We start from the raw sequence: 13,780 nt of genomic DNA on the forward strand, positions 1-13,780 counted from the left end.
CATGACTGCACTTTCCCAGACCATGGAGTATGCTGTAAATATGGAATATCCATTCCTAGGAGAACTAGCACTTTCTGATGCAATTTGAGAAAGATAAAACGTGTAGGACTTGTGGAAACAAAAAAAAAACCTTTCCAGTGAGTATGTGGAGTAAAAATATTTTGCTAATTTAGCGTAGAAAATCAGAAAATGCTGATCTCAGTAAATGAGATGCCCAGATCTCACTAAAATAATTAAGTTTATTTTTTAAAAAGCATGTTTTAGATCTGGAAATTATTCTACTGAAGCACTTTATATGATGTTGTAAAGAGCTGCTAACCAGTCACTGTCACAGAGCTAAAGTTGATAGTCTGTTTACATACTTACAGCTAACTATGGAGATCTGACAGATGAAAATAAGATGGTGGTCCTTATTTTGGCAAACAAAACAGGTCTTCACAGCAGCTATATTTGATGTATGATAATATTTCATTATTAGAACAAAATTAAAATGGCTTCTGAAATCAAAGTCTGCAGAGAACTACCAGCGTACAGAAAAGCAGGCTCTAGTACACTTCCTTTTCTTGAAGAAAGCAATGTCTGCTCATAAGGTAAAGCAGGCATTTTAATTTCCATTTATTTTTAGAATAACTGGAGTACAAAGCAATGGAAATCCATATGGTGTATGCGCTATTCTGTGTGCAGACTTCAGCAATGTAAAATCTCTGTAGCTGTGTTTTGTCATTGACTATACTGATCCTTATTTAGATCAAGTAATGCAAGGGATGGTCTACAGTCCACAAAATCCTTTGTATTTCATAAAAACTGCTAAATAGGAAAATCTAGACCCTTCCACATTACTTTCCATGCTTCATTTAAACTGTGATCAACAAGACTTTTGCTTGTTAGTTGTTTTTTGTTTTTCAAGTATTTACTGACTGACTGACTTATTGATATACTGGCTTAGTTTTGCTGCAATGGACTTTAAGATCTTACATTTACCTCAGAGTCTGGAGCTATGGCATTTCTCCAAAATAGTTCACAGTTTCTGCAGTTGAAACATCACTGCAAAATGGCACTAAAGTGCATAAGTAAGTATCTGAATGTTTGCTGGGCTAAAAGGTGCAGTGCAAGCTTAAGTTACTGCTTTGCCATTATATACAAGATCGTTTTTCTTTGGGAAGGGGTGCTAGTTCTAGAAATACCACTAATTTTGATGGAGGATTGTCTACCTTTCACCTTTCTATAAGATGCACATGCCCCCCTTTCTGACTCTTCTGTTGGTCAAGAACAGTAAAAAGAAAGAGAAAATAGTACTCTAAAAATGCATTTTAAGTTAATTTATCAGAAATGGTATTTAAAAAATACATGGTACTCCAGATGAAAATTGGTCATGCTCTTTCTTACTAACTATGGATCTTCTGTTCAAATGAACACGCTGTTCATTTTTATCAAAACATGAATACTAAGCTACTATAAATAAAATACATACAGTACAGAACAATTAAAACTTTTTTTTGTACAGTAATTACTTTTACATTAAAGTTATGTTCTTTCAAATACGTTGAAAATCAGGACTTTAAACATGATTATTTCAAACTATCATTTTTAACAATCTTGCACAGGCCCGACAATCAAAAACTTGAAGCTTTGATTCAGATAGCTTGGCATGTTTCACATATTTGACAGGTAGGCTACTTTGAAATATGTTAGATGTGGTTTTTTACTTACGTGTTTTACTTTTATCAAAGACAGTCTGACGTTGGTTTGCTTTTTTTAATCTTTACATGAACTGATTCTGTGCAGTGCCTCTGGCAATGTAGCTTGAAGGTGTGTCTGGAACATTGACTATAGCCCAAGTGTTGTCTACCTCTTAAAAAAAAAAGTTAACATTCTAGGAAATCCAATTTGAGTGCATTTTATTACAGGAAGTCAGTCTTAGAATAATTTTAATATTAAACAGGTACTGTTTCTACCACTGGTGATTTGATGCACTCTTCGTGCAGTCTACTCTTTTCTGAGAGGACTAGTGAATTCTCGGCAGGGTGCTCTTGTACACCACTCTCGCCATTCAAAGCTGAAACAAATCCATCTTGAGAAGGACCTTTCAAGAATGAGTGAAATTCCACTTGAGAGTGACTTGGCCTATGCTCAGTGTATAAACTGTTACACGGAGCACTGCTATCACCTTCAGAAGATGAGCAGCAGACAATCACTGAGGGGTTTGCAGAAGGGTAATGAGGGCTGCTAAAAGTTTCCTCTGATTGCCGAGTGTAGTCAACAAACTGTTCTGAAGTCATGCTGTAAGGCACCAGAGAAACATTGCCATTCTTGACAGCATCCCTTTCTGAGTAAGTCTCACCAATCTGGTTAGCAGTGCCAGCAACATGGTTCTCTATTTGGTAATATAGATTTGAAGAGTTAGTATAGTATGAGGCATTTTTAGAGTGGTTTTCATGCACAGCAGTTCCATCAGAGTAGCAAAGGACAGAAGGAAGAGGCACCATGTCAGCATGGGAGCTCATACTTTCTACAAAGTCATCTGCTTTTTCTTCCTCATCATCTTCCTCATCTTCCTCTTCCTCTTCATCATCATCTGATTCACTAGGGGCTAAACTCTGAGTGCTAGAATCAGTAACTCCACTACAAAAGCTACTCCCATCTTCCTCTTCCTCCTCTTCCCCAGGGCAGTCCAAGTCCTCGGCTGACTGAGAATGCATAACTGCAGCCTGAGGTTCAGTTTCAATCTCAAAATTTTCTGCAATTGAATATTCGACCGGATGGGGTCCCGGACTCATAGAACTAGTATGTGCACTTATCTCGCTGTGGCAGCCATTTACTGATGGAATTTGCTGTTCTCTATTTTTCTCCAATTCAAGTTTCATTATTGTGTGCAAAAAGTGAGTCCGTACACGGATAGGATTAAATTCAATTCTACCTGCTGTATTGCTACACCCTTCTTTAGTGCAACCGCATGGAAAAGACATACGATCCACCTTTTGAAAAAGAGAATACAGATTAACAATACTTAACATAAACCTGGTTATATCACAGAACCTAGAAAGCCTAAAAATAGAAGTGAAGTGGGATTCAATTGAGAAGTACTTTAAGAATAAGCCGTGTCAAATATCCATATGTCTCATAGTGTCCATTTTAAGTATATAAAAGTGTGACTGAATCCACAAATCAAATAGTTCTATTAGACAGCTTAAGGTCTATAATTTTTATCTACTGTATACCTAAACATCAAATGTGATGCAGAAGAGAGCCATCTGAAACAATCAATTAGTACATCTTCCCAAAACGTGAAGATGATGAAAACAGGAGCAGCAAAGGGAATGTATTATTTAGAATAGCAGAGAAAATTTAGCAGGGATTTAAGAAATGATGTAAAAAATGCATTTAGAAAGAAACCAACTCAGCTGCGTAACAGCTACTTGTGGTAATTAGCAGAAACCATCTTTTGGGAGTTCCTATTTTGGGACATTTACAGCTATATGTACAATAGGCGATACCATTAAATCTGTAGAGAGAAAAACTACCTGCTATATTTTGTTGCCTGCATGCAGTTTTTCATGCTTGCATGTTAAGTATCATGCATGTTAAAGAAGGGACAGTACCGCAGTTTGACTTACTACTTCTCACTGAGTTTGGACTATAATTCACATTTGGACAGTATGTGAATTGTCTCTAAAACAAAAGCTACATACCCTTGTGAAATCTGCAGGCTACTGATTCTTCTGTTTCCATTTGCATGTTTAGATAAAGGCCAAAGGGGAACACGAGGAGGAAAATATGTATGAACAAAACCAAAAATACTGAACAGTGTATATGCCTAAACTGATCGTAAAATAAAGATGTTTAAGGAGAAAAATTGTATTTCACATTACATGCTCTTAAATCCGAGCCTTAAAGTAGTTTAAGATCCACAAGTTACTGTTTAATAATTCACTCACTTAATAATCTTTCAGTACTTACCACCTTAATAAAAAAGTGCATGCACACACACCCCTACAGCCCCTTCCCTTGCTAGTTAAATAATGACAATAATGTAGACATTTACCTGACACTTTATGCCTGCAAGACTGCAAGTGCAAGTTTCTGGATCACAAAACACACGGCAGTCACAGCCACAATCCTCTCTGGACAGCCGGATGGCCCGCAGCTCATGTTTTTCTTCCACATCAATCTTCTTCACTCCAGAGGCTCGCAGCAGTGCCCTTCGCTTTTTTGTTGGCAGGGGTTGTAGAAAGAAATACTCATCCACTTCAGTGTTGTCCAGATCAATATCATCATCAGAAATGTCATCCAGTGTCAGCGTATTAGCCTCTTCAGATTCCACTGTACCGTTCTTTGTCATCTGTTATACAGAACAATTAACAAAGTGCTGTACGTAAGGAAACAAATCAATTACATCTTCTAGCTATATATGCATCTTCTATCTAACAATGCAGTCCTGAATCTCACCTTTACCACTCTTGCTGCTTTTATTAGGTTCTCAACTGTGTTAGCACTTTTCATTTCCCATTTATATTACAAAATCTTTTCGATTCTGTCATTTTATAGCATAATTGAATTACTCCATGGTGAACTCCTACAGATGGCCTATTTCTTTTGTAATTGCAGTTTTGTGTTTATATTAACTGTATAAGATAATCATAGAAGAAAATGCTCATTATTTCCAACCTGTACTGTCAGGTGATACTCATCCCTGTCAGATGGGAGGAGCCTCAGCGTTCAGACTGCAATGCTTATACAGTGTACTAACACGTACATGTTACACAAGGAGAATCTTCCCAGATCAGCAATCATCCCTTCTTAGCAATCCAGCACCATATTTGTTTAACACAGAAGTGTTCTACCTTTACAGGCATTATTGTTTCTTTGCAGTATATTCTTACTCTTTTTCTGTCAGTGCAGCCTTCAGAACTTAGTGCTTTCATTTCAATTCATCTTTAATGTTACTTACTGTGTCTGTTATCCCTAGTTTTACATGCATATACATTCATCTCTTACTTTATCTGAAATGTCCTCTCAAACTACCTTTATGTTGTTTGCTCACTCCATTTCCTATTAATCACTTTGTTTTACAGTGACCAGGTACCCTACATGAAGCACTTCAACATATTAGTTCAGCAAGGTAGAATAAACAACATTAAAAGTCTTTTTCTGTATTCTTTACAGTGAGAGACAAGTAAATGCATAGAAAAGTTCAGAGCATCTTCAATCAGCTATCTGATGGTGGTGGGGAGCAATTTCCCTCAGTACAAGCAACTCAGGCTGAACATCCAGATGGTAGCCTTAATCATTTTTATTCTTCATTTTCTGTTACCTCGATACTACTAAATAGCTTCTATTATGTTGCTTTGGTCTTCTTTTTGCATTTAATAGAAAAATGACTTACTTCTAATTTCTCCATTTTCAGATATACACAGTTCAAACAAGCCCTTAAGCAGATCACTGTTATTTAATAGTTTGTCATGATTTGCATTTGAAACTATGGAAGATTTCTAATTCCTGCTTTGGTAATTATTTTTGTCATGATCATCAGCTCTTACTGATGAGGTAAATACTTTAACCGCTCAGCTTACAAAAGGCACCTACACAACCATGCCCAGCCTGTCGCATATTTCTCCCCTTCCTGCAAAGCTTAATAGCTTATAGCTTTGCTAAGTAGTGATTGAGCATTAAGGAGTGAATTCTAGTCAGGTGCTGTAGGCGTCCTGCAGACTGCAAAGTCACAGGCATCAAGTGAGATTAGACAGCAAACTGTAATTTCAAAGAACCTCAGCTCCTTTTCACTCCCTTGCTGGATGACTCCCTTGTATTCTCTGATTTTTTTTCTCCATTTTGTGACGCAAAGAACAAATGAAGTAATGAAACTGAAAGCTTTGAACATTTCTCAAACAATTAACTGGTTAAGATGGAAGATTATTAAGAACCATCAAATATATTTTTCTATTCAAAACCTCAGGACAGCATTGTGTTTTCTTGTTGTTGTAACACATCCGAACATATGCAGATGGGTAACATTTTCTTCATAAAGTTAAAGGTTAATTCATAACAACAGGCTATAGCTGATGAACACATGAAGAGTTTGCATGAAAATCCCTTCAACTTCGTAAAAGGTGACAAATTTGGGTTGGATACCTTTGCCTGTCCAAGCTGGAAGTTCTCTTTTACATTTCACACAAAAGAAACCAACACGGATAATAGATTTTTAGTTTCTCCTACAGTTCACTGTAGAAAAATTGAACTGTTATAATTTCATATCATACCACTACTGGCCTCCATTTGTACTGTCCAGCTACATGAATCGAGTAAGCTAAAGATTTCTGCAAGCTCCTAGACAGAACTGGAAAACTGAAAACTGAATATTCTGCCTTAATACTAAAACAAATTTACCAATTATTGATAATTTCATGACCAGCTTGCATGAATTCAGTTAAGTCACATATTCATCTAATGCAGTTAATGCACTGCGAGTTTCCTTTCTTTGAAATTGTTAAGCATATATGCATGTGAAAACATGCACCATCATCACATTTAGGTTTCATAAGATTACCTAGCTTATAGAAAATCGCAAAATAGCAGATTTCTCATAGCAACTACCTAACATTTTACCATTCCTCAGTGATACTTCTCAGGCACATTCCCTAACACCCGACAGATGGAAATAGGACTAGAACATTATTTACAAAAGACAAACCCACATCCTTTTCCATTTGCATTTGTCTTGTTTTCAAAATAAGTACAATCTGTGCTGATTTATCCATTGGTCTGCTGACTCAGGGGCTTCAACATCACTCGGGGTCGTGCAAATCATTTTAAAATACCTGAATCTGAAGAGACTTTATAAATAAGCAATAAAGAGTACTGTCGCTAACCTGTTGTGTTAACTCATACCGTTTCTCAAATGACAGTGCATTTAAAGTAAAGCCTACCTTGTACCTTTCATCTCAACAAGATGGCTTTTATGCTCATATTGCCATTAAAACTTTCACACTCGGCTGCTAACAGTGTTTATGCCACTGTCAGCAGTGCTTACATCAAAGAGCTGCTTTACATGACTACTATAGTGATTTCAAGATGACTGTAGTCTTTATCATCTGCTTTTAATCAACTGAAATTTCTTATTTGGCTCCTCACTTTTAGCAAGTAAAAATAATGAACAGTACCTAACATTACAAACACACAATTCCAAAATATTCATATTTCTTTTTTCTTTCTTTAAACAAGTTGTACAAAAGACAGTGTGTTCTACCTTGCATATTTTAATCCAATGGGAAAAATTAATCAGGGAAGCTGAAATTTAAGAACAGAACCACAGAAAATACTACTTTCTGTTTGCACAATCATTCTAATCAGTCCTTCAATCAGTCTAATCAATCAGAACAACTTTGCCTTCCTTCAGTTTCTTATTTTCTTCATTTTTCTGTGCAGATATGCAGTACTTTATACCCAACCACTGATTGATCACCTTAGAAATCTACAGCCTTTCCTTTCTGCATTTATTTAGAAACCAAGTGAACAGCAAAACAGTTCTTCCTGGAAGTCAGCCAAGGGATCTGCTCAGAGACACAGCTCACTTCCCACCTGATGCTTTGAAGATCCTGTGACGTCTAGAGCTATAATCTCTAAATAGCAATAAATCATTAACTCCAGCCTTTTTTTTTCCAGCCTGTCAAAATGTCCGTCTTTTATTTGCCTCTGTCGTGCGTGGTTTTATGTTTGTGAGGCTTTTTTCATAAAAACATTCAATTATTATCAATTATATAAGAATCTGTTTTTCTATTCAAATTAAAACAATAGGAGACTGAATAAAAAATAATTGTAGCAGTAAGGGTCATATGCACTGCTTCAGGTATTCAGACAGACAGTTATAAACACCATTCATTCTAGTGGAAAAAGGCAGAGATTTGCGAGTGTTATTTTGCTTTGCACCTACATAGTCGTATCTGTCAAAGCACAAGAAATAGGAGCTGTGGAGCCCAGCAGTTCAGCCACAGTTCAACTTTGTTCACCTTTAATTACAGAATTCACCTGAAAACACCTAAGGTAACATACGCCATCATACCGGAAGTTTTTCATTCACTAAACAAAATAACAAAACCTGAGATTTTGCGAGCAAATTGAAAGACACAGAAGGGACGCTTCAAAAAAATGGAATTCCCGTCTCTTCTCAAATACAGTTTCCTTCCTCTACTAAATTAAAAGGACAGCTTCAAAACTACCATCAAGCTGAATTGATAAAGCAAGTTAATTTGTCTGATTTTTATTCCTTACCAGACAACTTTTGGTGAAATACTAAAGACAAATGATTGCATAAATTGGTACACTAAAAACATTTTCTGTATTGCTGTTCCCTACTTTCTGCCAAATATAGTCAAACTGGCAAAGAAAATAAGGTGTTTTGCTTTCTGTACTTAAGATGTTATCATTCCTTTGTCTAAATAGGGCACTCTGCCAAGGCTCAGAGGCAGTTCCAGAGTCTAACTTCAGACTAAGTTCCAGTGTTCTCTCCACCTTTATCACCTTCTCTGTAAGAAAACAAGTAAGCAACCACATGCCTGTAAAGCACTTCAAAGCACATTAGCAAGAGCTACATCAGTGCTTCATAATATCAAAAAATATGTATCTTCAGCAAAAATAAAATAAAGAATGTAATTTCTCTCACTGAAATTAGAGCTGAAAGCAGTTTTGTTTAAAAGATGCACACTGGGCCCATACAACTCTGACTCTGCTCATGAGAATACATAAGGCAAAGCACAAAGTTAATGAGTTTTACCTTTAATTTTAGAGAATTGAGTTTTTCTTCTCTCAGGTGCTCTCGCAGCATCTCCCGGTGAAGCCTCTCCTGCTCCATCGCAAACTCTCCAAGCGTGTACTGGCGCACACTGTTGTGGCGCGTGGACATTCCCAGCGTGCTTCCCCCTTGGCTGGGAACGCTGGTGAAGCCTTGCCTTCTTGTGAAGTAATACACAGTGACACAGTTAAAATGGACATTTTTTGTTCTCTTCCGCTTCTCTCTCTTCAGGATGGAAGAAGCTGGAACAGATACAGTTTACATTAATGATTACATTAATGATAACTTGCAATCACAGCGAATTTGTCACTTGAGTACTTCTATTTTCCTTAATATGTACACGCTACCATTCAGAGAAGTGCAGTCTAAATGAGGCGCTAAGAGTTGAGAAAATTACCAAACCCTGAAGTCATTACAAACTGCTACAATCATGAATACTATTCTGTACTTTAGAACAGAAATTCTTGTCCAGAATGGCTGTTTTCTAATAGAATTTTCAAAGTTTTATTCTTTTTACTAAGGAAGCAAAGCAAACACATCCCAGAAAAGTAAATTTCTTTTTACACTGCCGCCTCAAAGAGACCGATCTATCAACTGGCACTTCCTTAAACCCCAGCACACAAAATAGACACTGCATATGACAGCAGTCAGGATAGCAGCAGGCCAACAGCTCTCACAGAGCTGTATGCACCACTGGAATGCAAAGCTCCAGCAGAGATTTGCTAGCCCATCTTTAAAGCACTGGATCACATCTGCAGAAAAGATTTCTATCTTTTATACTTTTAACACGTGTGAAATTCGTGTTAGATAAACTACAAAGGCAGTATTGTTTGTGTTTCAGACTCTCAGAAATTTCTATTATCATAAAATCAGGTCCTTTCTAGAATCATAGAAGCACAGAATGGAACTGGGTGATCTTTATGGTCCCTGCCAGTCCCCTTCCACGGGCAGGGTTGTCACCCACAATCAGGCTGTCCAGGGCCCCATCCAGGCCAGGCAAGAAGTCCCAGTGCTTATCACCCTCTGAATAAAGAATTTTACCCTAACATCTAACCTGTATCTCCCTTCTTCAAGGTTAAAACTATCACTTTGGTCCTATCACTATCTATCCATGTAGAATAATTTTCTGATTCCCCTCACGCTCCTGCTGAGTTTTTCTTATACAAACATGCAGTTTCATGTGAAAAGGATTTATTTAAAAATACATGCCCAATTTTAACAGCACTTTTATCTCCTTTCAGCGATATCAATCTATCATTTCTTACTGGTAACAGTGGTGAGTCTAAAGTAAGAGATACAGAGTAGGAGTGGTGAGTCTATATTGCAAAGTAAGAGATACAGAGTAGGAGACGCTCCTTGATTTTTAAGACTAACCAGCAGTCTGATTCATTTGATTTATTGCAAAATGACAACAGGTTGTCAAGAAAGTAGATAATAAGTTATTGCTTTGAAGTTCAGAGGCAACAACTGGGTAAGCACAAATGAGCGACTGAGTTGCTGGAACTCAAGCAGTATTTAAAAGGTGCCCCATCATTCCTGAAAGACTTGGAACCATTCCATTAATGCTGTAAGAACAACACGATGTATGTTGTTCATCTTAGACTGCACTGTCTCTGGAGGCTAGGAGCACTTGGTCTTCAGCCTTGGTTTTGTAATAGGTTCGGTTTATTGTCACAGTTAAAACACAATTCATTCATTCTTCAATTATTAAGTACCAAAACGTTAATCATCAGAAGTGTGAAAACCTCAAACTTCTATATTAAAAAATAAAATGGGATAGGCTAGCTATATGAGAAAAAAAGGTACATAGGAAAATATTTTCTTGTAACTAAATCACAGATGATATGCCCTACTAACACAGTCATAAAAAACATTTTGGGTTCTGTAAAACATTGAAATAAAATTATTTTTATAAATACTGACAAGCAGCTAAAGGCATGGTAAATACCACACACTTCAGGCGTGCTGCAGGTTTGCTAAATTGCAAGTGTAAAACAGATAAATAACCACATTCACTTATAGGTCCTCGGCAAAGGATACTGCAGAAAGATGTAGGATGTATACAGAAGAATTAGAAGAAATTCTGCTACATTAGACATGTTTAAATTTACACGTTTAAGGACATTCTTTATCAACAGAGCCTGTCAAAAATATATACAGGAGGTTTTACTAGGGATAGAAGGCTATTAAAATAGAATGGAATATTTGACAGGGTTATTCCAATTTTGCATAATATGAAGACATGCTGTAATGTACTGATTTTTTATATACGTCACAATTTCAAAACAAAATTTTTGCTATTTATAAGACCTAAATTTTAATAGAGCTTGGAAGATATTTTGGTATCATGACATTCACTTTCCATTTAGAGTGAAAGAAAATATTCCATGAATCAGAAAGTTCTTTGCCTATTGCTTTTACACACAGGAAAGAGCACACTAAAATATCCTGCTCCTAGCAAAGGAGGTGTCTTAATCGTCCTGGATGTGCCCAGTTTCTGATGGAGTACTATTGATCCTATTTGAATTTCAACCTCCCCCAAAGGGGTAGAAGCACTGACAGCTACTGAAGGACAAGCAGCACTTATACTACATAAAACAGCCAGCCACAAATGAGATGAGACATAAAACTATGGAAAATGTCAAAGGAAAGAAAATACAGAAGGTTAACTGTATATATGTAGGTGTGTGTGTGTACTTCATGAAGAACTACAAGGTAATTGTGTCCACGTCCCACAAGCTTTGAATCTCTACAAACTTCAGCATCTACTACATAACACTCAAATGTATAGCAATTTTTTTAGACTCACCTATGGAATTCTTGACATGGTTGCTTACTGGCAGAAGTACCAAATGCTGGAATAAAAGTGCTTCCATTCTTCTGTCAGTTTCTATGGAAGAGCTGAATTACACTACTTTAAAAATAATGAAATCAATCTGAATTTTTATTTGCCATCTACACACTAATCAATGGAGCTCAGCAGAAAGCTGTGCAATTTAACAATTTCCATCTGGAAAAGAAAAGAATATCATCTATGGTAACAGCTAGACTACATGAACAAGCTATCCCACCACGTAGATTTCTGGGGAGGGGCAGGGACACCCATGTGAGCACGTGTGTGTTGTCAACATTTACAAGAATTTCATACATCACCATATGTTTATGCCTAAATGTTTGGTCAGCTGTCTCAGTAAGACTGCTGTTGCCATGAGCAGTTGTAAAGAACCCATTAATGCATTTCCTCAACTTTTTATATAGTTTTTCTCGCTTCCAGCAATTAAATTATCAGTGCTACACCATCAAAAGTTTTGTTTTGTCACTGACAAAAATGGTGTTAAAGTGGAGATAAGCTGAACTCCAAGAAAATGCTAGAGTACTCTCACTGCCACAAAAATGAGCACTGTAAGCCCAGCACTATACAGCTGTGCTGAAGACAGTGGATCTGTGAAATGCATTTGTTGTAAATGTCAGCAAAATTCATGCTGTCATTTACTAACATTGTAGTTCCTAGTCAGACAAATTATACGCTAATCTTTGTAAGCAAGCATGTAAACACGGAGGGGTCTCAGATTACAAGCAATTATTTATTTCTGAAACTCATCTTATCTTTTGGGTTTGCTTCTGTCTTGTCTCACCCCAGAGCTTATTAAAGCGAAGGCTGAGGCACTACAGATAACTCCACTGCCGTCTATTCTATCCTACTGTTAGAAAGAAATCAGAACGTATTCATATTTATGACAATGTTGTTTGAAAGAACAGAGCAGGCAGGACCTGCAAAAGAACACAGGATTGCTCTTAGTTACCCAGAAACAGAAATCAGAGATATTCTGGTGTCCCAGATTGTTGAGGATACAATCAGCCTGCCATCAGTGCTCCCGGGGAGCTGCAACCACCTCAACAAACAGAAGCTGAGGAAACAGCCACAAGTTGTACCAGAGGAGATTTAGGTTAGACATAAGGAAAAGTTTTTTCTCTCAGACAGTGGTCAGACACTGGAATGGCTGCCCAGGGAGGTGGTGGAGTCGCCGTCCCCAGCAGTGTTCAAGAGGCGTCTGGATGAGGAGCTATGAGACATGGTTTAGTGCTTGTGATAGCGACAGTAAGGGGAGAATGGTTGCACTAGATGATCTTGTAGGTTCTTTTCCCACCTTGCAATTCTATGATTCTCAGTACCAAAGGGCATGCCACAGTCAGCCCTGCAAAGGCACCATGCATGTGTTCTGCTGTATTTCTCCAAGTCTGTCTCTTACTGCCTTCATGCGATTTTTCAAATGCAATTAGTTTTAGAATTTGAACGGAAATCATAGAATCATAGAATCACAAGGTTGGAAACGACCTATAAGATCATCTAGTCCAATCGTCTCCTCATCACCATTGCCACCACAAGCACTAAACCATATCACGCAGCACGTCATCCAGACACCTCTTGAACACTGCCAGGGATGGCGACTCCACCACTTCCCTGGGCAGCCATTCCAGCGCCCGATCACTCTGAAATAGTTCTTCTTTATGTCTAATCTAAACCTCCTCTGATACAACTTGTGGCAATTTCCCCGTGTCCTGCTCGTTGCCTGGAAGAAGAGGCCAAATAACTCTTCACCACAACCTCCCTTCAGGAAGTTGTAGAATGTTGAACTCCATACTCCAGCACAAGCTCATTCAGTTCTTTTTGCTTCAAGTCAACAAAAACTCACATTCTTCAATCATCTTAGCAGGATTCAGAACCATATGCTATTTTGCATGCACTGCACCTTAAGCAGTAGGTTTGAATCAATTGTAATTACTGCTAAGGACACTGCTTGACTCAAGACACAACAGAAGGATGTACAGAATATGGATTGTAAAGCATAAAATCTATTACTAGAAGGAAGAATGGTACTGTTAACATAATTGCTGCTACAGAACTGTCCCTTAGAAAATATCACTATATCTGAACAAGGTCTTCAGAAAGAGACATCTTCAAAAAGCCCTGCCAGAGTTCAACCTCTGAAAGGA

The 13,780-nt window shown here is 37.5% G+C and overlaps 2 protein-coding genes across 11 annotated transcripts in view; one reads left to right on the forward strand and one right to left on the reverse strand.

Annotated features, from left to right (window-relative positions):
• Positions 1-11,671, forward strand: part of GALNT3 (polypeptide N-acetylgalactosaminyltransferase 3) — a 51,663-nt gene extending 39,992 nt beyond the window's left edge. For 5 of the 10 annotated variants that reach the window (XR_006169483.1, XR_006169488.1, XR_006169486.1 and 2 more), the window contains one exon: positions 5,164-11,671. The gene's annotated coding sequence lies outside the window, so the exon portion shown is untranslated. Of the gene's footprint in view, positions 1-1,604; positions 1,669-5,163 lie in introns of all 10 variants that reach the window. The other 5 variants (XR_006169484.1, XR_006169487.1, XR_006169490.1 and 2 more) reach the window with 5 other exon arrangements.
• CSRNP3 (cysteine and serine rich nuclear protein 3) overlaps positions 1,935-13,780 on the reverse strand; it is an 83,604-nt gene continuing 71,758 nt past the window's right edge. The window contains exons 4-6 of the mRNA XM_042822628.1: positions 8,768-9,027; positions 4,043-4,339; positions 1,935-2,975 (exon numbers count right to left, since the gene is read on the reverse strand). Coding sequence (XP_042678562.1) covers positions 1,935-2,975; positions 4,043-4,339; positions 8,768-9,027 — 1,598 coding nt within the window. The remainder of the gene's footprint in view (positions 2,976-4,042; positions 4,340-8,767; positions 9,028-13,780) is intronic.

Source organism: Centrocercus urophasianus, unplaced genomic scaffold, assembly GCF_019232065.1.
Source record: "Centrocercus urophasianus isolate 14NV4802_14NV808 unplaced genomic scaffold, USGS_Curo_1.0 seq_20, whole genome shotgun sequence".
Lineage (NCBI taxonomy): Eukaryota > Metazoa > Chordata > Aves > Galliformes > Phasianidae > Centrocercus > Centrocercus urophasianus.